At 37.0% G+C, this 9,385-nt stretch overlaps 1 protein-coding gene across 1 annotated transcript; it reads right to left on the bottom strand.

The window, feature by feature from the left end:
- Window positions 1-3,894: 3,894 nt before the first annotated feature.
- Window positions 3,895-8,237, bottom strand: HESX1 (HESX homeobox 1). The gene is made up of 5 exons (XM_039695371.1): window positions 8,153-8,237; window positions 5,673-5,931; window positions 5,359-5,564; window positions 4,947-5,048; window positions 3,895-4,067 (listed from the first exon to the last, which is right to left on the bottom strand). Exons 2-5 carry the CDS (start codon window positions 5,884-5,886, stop codon window positions 3,969-3,971), a joined length of 621 nt encoding a protein of 206 aa, XP_039551305.1. The 5' UTR covers window positions 5,887-5,931; window positions 8,153-8,237; the 3' UTR covers window positions 3,895-3,968.
- Window positions 8,238-9,385: the final 1,148 nt, after the last annotated feature.

The raw sequence follows: 9,385 nt of genomic DNA on the forward strand, positions 1-9,385 counted from the left end.
TAGCCCTCTCCCCTCATGTCACACAAGTGCAGGCACTACTCCTCCACAAAGGAATCTAGAACTGAAGGCTGTTCAGCAGCCCTGGATTCCTCTCCCTCACCAACAGTCCTGTTTGCCCACTGTGACCACAAGAGCTCCCCTTGTGAAGCAATCAGAGGGATCCTTATGCCCCCCAAGAGGTTGAACAGCCCCAGCTCCCCCCCATATAATGATTATTATACTTTGTCTTTTTACTCTTTCATTACCAAATACATACATAAGATATTATAAATAGTTCATGTAAAATAACAGAATGGGATTTTGACTCAACATGAATCCATTACACAAATAACAGTTCATGAAATAATAATTCATGTCAATCACTATAGCTCCAAAGTATTTTTTAAAATAAAATACCTTATATTTCCCATCCAATTATGTACGTCCTTTAAAATAAAGTGACAAAGATCATCAACCTAACAATTAATACAGAAACTAAATCAATTTAGGAAGCCTTAATTTTATGATTGTTAGTTAAACCTGAGAGCTGATCTCAATCGTTTAGGATAAACTTCTTTTCATGTTCGATAAACTGAAGGCATTTGCAAATTATTTCACACTGCTTTTATACAAGGCTTCTGTTAAAATCCAGTCACATAAAAAATGCTGGATTATTTTTGAAGTCACACTTCCTTCTAATAACACTTTGAGCACAATGTTAATCTTCTTACATACAACTATAGAACTCACAGGTTTAAACTATTCAGAAGTATCTCCAATAAAAACTTTGAACAAGTAGAAAATTAGGTGTAGATGTATCCACACACCAGAAAAATCATAACATGTAGTTTGCTGGTGTGCTAACTAGCTATTTGTAAGCACAGACTTGACAAATTAAATAATTGCAAATTCAAAGTGTTAAATGACAATTTCATGAATGCTATTTCAGTCTGGGCTTTTGATGCTAACATTGAAGTTTAAACTATGCTTTTATGCATGCTTCAAGTAAATTCACAACAGAACTTTGGGAACATTGACTCTTTGGTATAAATTACTGTGAATCTGCTTTTGGACCACAGACATGGCTCAGCTTTTTTGGACAACACTGGGCATTGCTGAAATTTGTAGTTAGAGAAAATTTAATATGGAGACAGTAATTAAGAGAAGAACATCAATTCAAAACAAACTATTATGCAGCCCAGCATCCCAGTTAGGATCACAGGTACTGGACCTATCTCAGAAAAACACTACAAGAATATTTAGGCCACACTACAGTCAGAGACAGAGACCCAGTATCAACCTGACAGAGCCTATATTGTACCTGCTCATGGCTGTTGACATGACAGCTTGAGTGAGAGAGTTCTTTGCTAGAACAGTTTTTCACCATCTTAGTTAATGTATCAGTTTATCACAAGGGTCAAAATGATCACTGGAGGCAAAGCAAGGCAACATGGCTGGAAGCAAAGTTTGTGGTTTCATGAGCTTAAGCCAGAACTAGAACAAAAAAGACTGAGATTTTCCATGTTCTGAAGGGCAGAGAGACAAGCAGAAACACTGGAAGGCAAAGCATGCAAAACTGGAGCAGGGCTGGATTCCAGCATGCAGGGTGGCCGCTGCTCACAGCCTCCCCCACTGCAGTTCCTGCACAGGGCACACAACTGTCACATCCATTGCCAAGGGAGCCCTGCATATTGCCACGGCAAGACAAAGACCCTGTGAGGTCCAGACTAATACTTTGCATGGTAGAAAAAAAAACAGCTGTATTTGAGAAATTTAAATCCATCCTGGCCAAAGTAGGTATAAATGTAAAGAGAGAGGCACCAGCTGTATTTGAGAAAGTGATGGGCACAATTTAAACCCATGCTGGCCAAAGTAGGTATAAATGTAAAGAGAGAGGCTCTTTTTTGACTTGCTGATTCCTTTACTCTGGGAAGGACAAGCTAAGCCAAATGAAGGAAATAATGCAACTCTGCTTTTAAATTCTTTTCCCCTTAGCACTGTGTGGGACACTCCTTGTACCTCACACTAAAGATCCTGCTGGTAACTTTTGCTAATGGAGAGCAGGATAGCAGGGCTGGTGCTATTATTATTCTGCTACTATTCTACTGCTTCTCTTAAATTGCTTTGTCAGACTTCCGTCACTTGAGACAAGTTCCATTAGAGCAGACTTTAGGTGTATTTAGGTATTTGCCAGATAATAGAGTAAGGTTCTTAAGCAATCAATCTGTACAGATTAGTCTAATCTGTTGCTGCTGGAAACTTTGTTTCCAGAAGCAAAGCAGACAATAGTTTCAGATTACCTGCAATAAGGTTAAGCTATGGGCAATATACGTTTTGAGGTGTGAAGAAAAACAAAATAAAAGAATGCATTCCTAATAGTGTCTTTGCCTTTACCAGATCAGGCAGGTAGCTGAATTGAGATTTCAGCTTCTCTAAGAACTATTCCTAAAGGATCTGTCTCAATTTAAATTGCTTTACTAGTGGTTCTCTTAAGTATTTTGGAATGCAGGATACAACAGAATTCAGTTAGGAATGTTATTTCCCAAATCCAATAAAGCACAAAAAATAATGTTTCAATATCAGATAAAAGTTTGTTATTTCCGTATTAAAATAAGATTTCCAGGAGCAAAGCCAAACAATTAAAGATTCTTAGGATTCTGCATAGAAGTGAAGGCAATGAGCTAATGAAGATAAAAACATGGAAGGGCCAATATCTGTCACCCAGTTCTAAAGTAATGCAGTTTTTCAGTGATATTCTTCAGAAAATAAAGAAGTTTTCTATTTAATCTCTTCTAGCTCAAACTATAGTTCAAAATACTAAGTAAGGACTGTCAGATCATCCCTCCCTTTAGCTTTTCCTAGTATGAGACTACATAAAATGATTTTTTCTATCACCCTATTTTATCAACTTACCTTTCATCCTATTGGACAACAGCTATGGATACAAGCATGAAGAAAGGAAGAGCAATACTCTCTGTTCATGAGATAATGTAGAACTTATGTCGAGCAGGAAACACAGGCTGGAGTCTCACTGAAGGTCACCAGCACATGAGGCAAGTGCTTAGAGCTCTGCTGAACAAAGAGCAGCATCAGCCTGTACTCACAAAGTTTCCCTACACTGTGCCCATGAAGAAAGATTCGAGGGGTTTTTTTTCATATATGGCTCTCCTTGACTTCAAGTTCAATATCAAATACGAGGATAATTAACTTTCATGAACTGTTTGATAAAAATGAATTAAACACCCTAAAATTAATGGCAATGATCTGGATATCTGGTCTGGCCCCACTGATCTGATCCCCTGAAATGCTAAATTTTGTCATTAAAAGATAATAGGGCAACTTCCATAACTAGAACAGTTATACTGACAAGGGAGGAGATAACCAAGTTAGAGAATCAAATAGGCAAAGAACCTAAATTAATTAAAATCACATAAAAAGATGATAACTGTCAGCTTCTTTTAACTGAGCAATTGTTAAAACTGAAGGCAGTTGAATATTAGTCCTTCCACTGGAGACACTTTTTTCTAAAAATTATCTTCTTTATGAAAACTATAATATTTTTTTACAAATAAGCTTTTTAAACTGCAATGCAACAAAGTGTTTCCTGTAGCAAAATCTATTTTGCATACAGTTTATTTCAGACTTGAAACAGACTTTTTCTAAAACCATAAAGCTTCTCAAGTCATCTGCAGTAATTCATAGAAGCTGAAATTCTTGTGCAACCTAGGGTTTGCGTTGTTTTAAGCTGCAAAAATATCTCAAAAAATCTCTGAAAATACTTACTCAAATATATATAGGAACAATTCACTTTTTCCACAAAAAGTAGATTAGAATAATACTTCAAGTATTTACAGTTTATTTGAATGAAAATTATAATAAACTTTCAAATCTGGGCATAAAATCATAATTACTATTTCATTACTTAATACAGGTTTTGAATAATTCTTCATTTTCTGTAGCAGTACTGTAACAGCAAGCCATCCTTCCTTCTACTCCAGCAGGCTGGAGGTGAAAGTATTTTTCACCATTAGAAACTGAGATTCTCTGTGTGATCTTTTCAGCTTTGCACGACGGTTCTGAAACCAGATCTAAAATGGAAAGAGAAGGGATGCTTTTCAGAAACACAGCAGTGGAAGCAAAATAATATTTGAAACTTAAAAGTATTCACACAGTATGACAATATTTTGTGTAACAACAGCAGTTTGCAAGTTCAATATAAATTCAAAATCTGCTGTAATTTTATCACCACAAGAAAATAATATCTCCAGGTTACCTGGAAAATGAGATCAGCTTCACTGTAATATAAAAACAGGTGTTAAATTCAGTGACAGAATCAGATCCTGGAAGATCCTGAACATCTGGAATTCACACATGTCTTATGGTGCTGCTTAACTATTTGCAGCATCAAGTTTCTCATCAAGCCAAATATAATACTTGCAACAAAATAGCCTGATAAACAACAAAATGAAGCCCAAATTCTTATGTGTACTTATCACACTGAATTACCTGGAAATCAATAATTAACATCCCTGAATTGATTTTGCTTTTGGCCAGATAAAGACAGAGGTTCAAACACTGGTTTAACACATCCATGTTCTGCTGGTGGTCTCACAAATTATGTCCGTACCTGTTTCAAATTTATTTTTCAAATATGGTGACAAGCAAAACATTAAAAAAATTAAAGGAAATTATCAAGTTCTGCACATAATAACTAGAGATTAACAGAGCAGATATTGTGGAAATATTATGGTGATGAATACCTCGTTGGTGCTATAGAAGGCTTTCGATTTCAGAAGGAATTCAGTGGTTTCCATTTCACAAATCATTGAAGACATGTTTCATGTATATACATTGGTTTAAATTGAGAGTATTAACATTCTCATTACTGCTGTCAAACTACTTATGTACATAAGCAGAGAGTACATATAGCTGGAATTACAGAAAAATTCAAATAAATCTTTAATTACCTGGATCCTGTCTTCATCTAAATCTAATTTGCGAGCTAACTCTTCTCTAATATCAATGCCAGGGTAGGAGTTCATTTTAAAAACATTTTCCAAGACTTCAATCTGAGGAGATTAAAATACACTTGTTGAATAGTTAACACTATGTTCATAGCAGTAATACATAAAATAAATAAAATAACAGCTTAGTTTGTTCAACAGAAGACTTCTGATCAGTGTTTGCACAACTCTGATTCCATGCATAAACACACATCTGCTGAAATTAGCAACATTCCTGTTAATTTACTCTAGTTCCTGATTACATTTCTCTCTGCAGAGGTACATCACAGTGAACTTATCAGCTGTTAGAGGTTTCTTCCAACATTTTACTAAACTATATTGTTACTCATTTGTTAAATGGTAAGGAAAGCCCTACCTGGTTTCTAGTGAATGCAGTTCTTGGTCTTCTACCCCTATACCAGCTCAATTCTCGTTTGAAAGACAGCCTTTCAGTGACTGAAAAATATTTTTCACATTTCAAAACGTTTTCCTCCTGCACTGGATCACTTCTAGCATGAAATAATGGATTTTCATAGCAAACAACAGGGATTTGCAGGTGGGGATTACTGTCATCACCTAAAACTAGAAAGAGCAAGAAAAGCAGAGCTTCAATTTACTGCTTTGTAGTAGAAACATGCCAGTATTATTAAAGGGTAAAAGCTTAAGAGGTTACAAAACAGACTGACTTACCCAAGCTGGTGCATGCATCCATCCAGGGTCTGTGAGGTTTCCCAGATGGAATGCCATCTTTTTTCTGCTCCAGTCCCAATATACTCTCGATGGAAAAGGAGCAGTGTGTGGTTTTACTCTCTCCAAAGCCGGGCACCTTGTGCGGGTCCGGAGAGGCCGCCGAGGCGGCAGCACACAGCGAGGGACCGGCCATGCCTTCGCCCTCAGCCAGCATCGCCCGGCTACTGTACTTGCATTTCTCCACAAGTCCTCCTTATAGCTGTGTTGACAAGGGGGTTGGATTTGTAACGTCATTAATTAAAATCTTTTATTAGAAAGTTTTAGCATGTCAATGAAAACTCTCCCACCAAGAGGCACGAGGAGTTAATTGTTTATTTGTTTGCAAGTAATTAGCAACTAATGGTGACACTAGGGGGGCCACCAAGGGGGACAAAAAGTGTTATCTCTCCTAACCAGAGCATCGACTTCACTTTCTCAAAAGAAGCTGTGCACAAATATAGTACTTCTCTTTTATTTGAAATCATTAATGTATAAAATCAGTTTTTAAAAAAACTTTATACTCTAATGGACTCCACTTACCTAAACATAGAAGCATGATAGGAAACCAGTCAAGTAATAAGTAATCTCATTTAAGTGAATTTCCTTCCAAGGAAATTTAAAAAATAATCTCTTAATGCTATTAGGGTAATCCCGATGAAAATGCCTCTGTTTTTTCATATGCATATGTAATGGTGAACGTGGTCAATAAAACAACAATAGCTTTTGGCATAAGGCGCTGTGCAGTGGGTTGGCAGTGTTGTCAAAGCTCAGTGTAATTGCCTTCCAAGTGCCTGGATTAGTTAATAGGAACAGTTGCACCAACTATTTTAAATAATTCATGCATTCATTTTTCTTATTAAAATAACTTTGTTGCAGCCTTTTTGAAACACACCAGATGTGAAATTTCCTGATAATTCTTCACTACATAAAAGCAAAACTTCAAGTAATAGAAGTAGTACACTCAAATTTACAGGTTTAAAAGCATCCTTTTTCTCATATATGTCTCTCCCTCCTTGTAGTTTATGGCAAACAAAAGTATATTTAAATCCTACAGATCCAACATTTTAAATCACCAAAAAAATTATGAGTAATGGGAAGAAAGGAGATAAAGGCTTTGTAATAAAGTCTGACAGAATTCTGATTTCATCCATTATAATTAAATACAGACTATAACATTTTTATATTCAAGCTCATCTGTCAGTCACACAGCATTTTACATCACATGCTCAAAACCAGCTTTTGGTTCAGGACAAGAAAAGGAGAAATTTCTGTAGAGACACTACAAAATCAAGATTTGTCCAAAACTAACAGGCAAACATGAACGCAATATTTTTATTTCAGGAGGAAAAGTTACCTCTCCTTCTGGCCTGACTCTGTGTTGTGCAGTAAGATTGCTGTCAAACCAAACTATTCAAAGAGTGACAATTCCAGAAGTGATCTTACCAAGGACACTTCTCACACATATCAATGTTCACTTGCAAGATGAGCTCCAGTCACCATTTTTGGACCTTAAGCCTTCTCTTGAAAACTGTATTTCATTGTTTTGGCCCATTAGCATTGACCAATACTACCTTGCAACCCATTTGAAATCACCTAGAGACTTTTAACTAAATACCTTGGTAGGGGTAATTAGAGCCACACAGCAAACATTAAGTTGGGAATCCTAAGTAATCAATAATAGGAAAACTCACTGCTCCTTGGATATGCAAATCCAATCCCCTTACAGCGTCACATACTTGATTAGGCAAGAAACTAATCTCCCTTTCAGACTTTGCAGCACCGGTTTTTGCCCAGGGACAGTGGAGTTCATCTCTTTAGGAGAAGGAGATGGAGCTCTCCTTCTCCAGAATGGGAATCCTCCACCGGCTGTTTGCAGCAGCTGAGGAGCCCACAGCGAGAGCTCTTGGGGGCTTTGCTCTGAAGTTCTTACTCCTGCTGCCTTTTGCTCTTCTCACCCACTGCTGGGTCACCTTTCACTAGAGCCTGGGCAACATTTTCAGCTTTTTAAAAGAGTATAAATGGTATATATTGTCTTTCTTCATTACTTATCACACTCCAAAAGTTCATCTTTCACCTCACCTTTCCCACAACCTCTTTACACAGTATTTCACCACCTTTTCAGAAGTTATTTCACCAACATTTCAGAAGTTATGCTGCATAAAGCTCTCTTTCAAATACTTTTTAAACATTAATAACAAGTATTATATTCAAAGCCAACTTCAGAATTCCCAAGTTTTGTTAAAGCGAGAATACCTCAAAATGGTAACACCAATTTTCACAGAACAAAAGCAGTTAGCTATTTCTTGGTTGAAGTAAAAGCTATTTTGACACAGGGAGATTAAGTGAATGCAGGTAAATTCAAGGTTAATCCAAGGTTGCCTCTAACAAAAGTATGAGAAAGAATGTGCTAAAAACTGGGAAATAGTGCAAATAAAGCCTACCTTATCCACACAGCTACTTCCACCCTCCAGCAGAGGGAAAATGTGCTCTCCTTCAGGGCACACATCTGGAATCCTCTGAAGAGTGTTCACTGCTCCTCCCTGTTGACAAAGTGCCAAGTGTTATTTCCCCACATTTTTAAGGCTTCTTAGCAGATATTTTGCAGAAACAACAACAAAACATAACATACAAAAACCAACAACGCCCCCCCCAAAAAACCCCAAACTAAACAAAAAACCCAACCCCACAAATCAAAAAGCCCAAAAGACAACAAAAATCCCCTCACACCTTAACAAAAGGTCTACAACCCTGAAAACAGTGTAACACTAAAATCACAATTAGAGGATGCAGAGGGATTCTTCAATTCATTACTATTACATTTGTTGCAGTCAAATTTAGCTCAAGTAAGACTTTTGGATGGCACTTACAGCTGTAAAGACACAAAGCTAACTAAACCAAATCCAGTTAAAGTTACTACCTTCCTGAATTCCACTGGGAAATGATCTTTGTACAAAACAAAGTAATTTCTTACTGCTGTAAAGCTTGGTCACAAGTTAACTGTCTCAAAACCAGAAAGCACGTATATTTATAGGTCGTGAACCACTGTTAATGTCCTGTCACATGCTGCAGAGACAAGTCTCAGTCTTTAAAACACCTTGTAAGACAACCCTGAATTATTACCCTTATTGACAGGGAAAGGGAGAGGTGCTGTGACTTGCTTCAGTCAGGTGAGTCACCAGTTGAGCTGGTAAATTAATTGACTGAACAGTATTAACTTGGAAATTTCTTCACCACTCCCTACAGGGAAAACCAAAACAACACAACAGAAAAAAAACCAAAAAAACCCCATCTATCACCCACCAAAAAACCCAAACCAACAAACAAAACAAAAGCCACCTCAAAAATCTTTAATTGTTTGCAATTTAACACACCACTCCTGTCCTTTATCTGCTTTTAATGGTAAATCATAACCTGATACAACATAAAGAATGAATGGTCTCATAGCAAGACTGCACACTCATTACTCATTTGTTCTGCTGAATGACTTCATGTACTTTCTAATCTGGTCTTAATCTAAGTTCACCTGGTCCCAAAATGGCAAAACCAACAAGAAAATAGGTTTTTTCTTCCCAGCTAAAAATTATAATCAAGTCCTGCTCTCTAAAACTACCTGAACGGAGGTTGTAGCCAGGTGGGGTCAGTCTCTTCTCCCAGGTAACAAGTGACAGGACCAG

The sequence above is a fragment of the Passer montanus genome, unplaced genomic scaffold, assembly GCF_014805655.1.
Source record: "Passer montanus isolate IOZ18808 unplaced genomic scaffold, ASM1480565v1 scaffold9, whole genome shotgun sequence".
Lineage (NCBI taxonomy): Eukaryota > Metazoa > Chordata > Aves > Passeriformes > Passeridae > Passer > Passer montanus.

Excerpts from the sequence above, each read along its gene's own strand:
- HESX1 (XM_039695371.1), bottom strand. The coding sequence starts at position 5,886 with ATGCTGGCTGAGGGCGAAGGCATGGCCGGTCCCTCGCTGTGTGCTGCC. Across the intron at positions 5,565-5,672 it reads GGATGCATGCACCAGCTTGG|TTTTAGGTGATGACAGTAAT; the intron begins GTAAGTCAGTCT and ends TGCTCTTTCTAG. Across the intron at positions 4,068-4,946 it reads TAGATGAAGACAGGATCCAG|ATCTGGTTTCAGAACCGTCG; the intron begins GTAATTAAAGAT and ends TTTCCATTTTAG.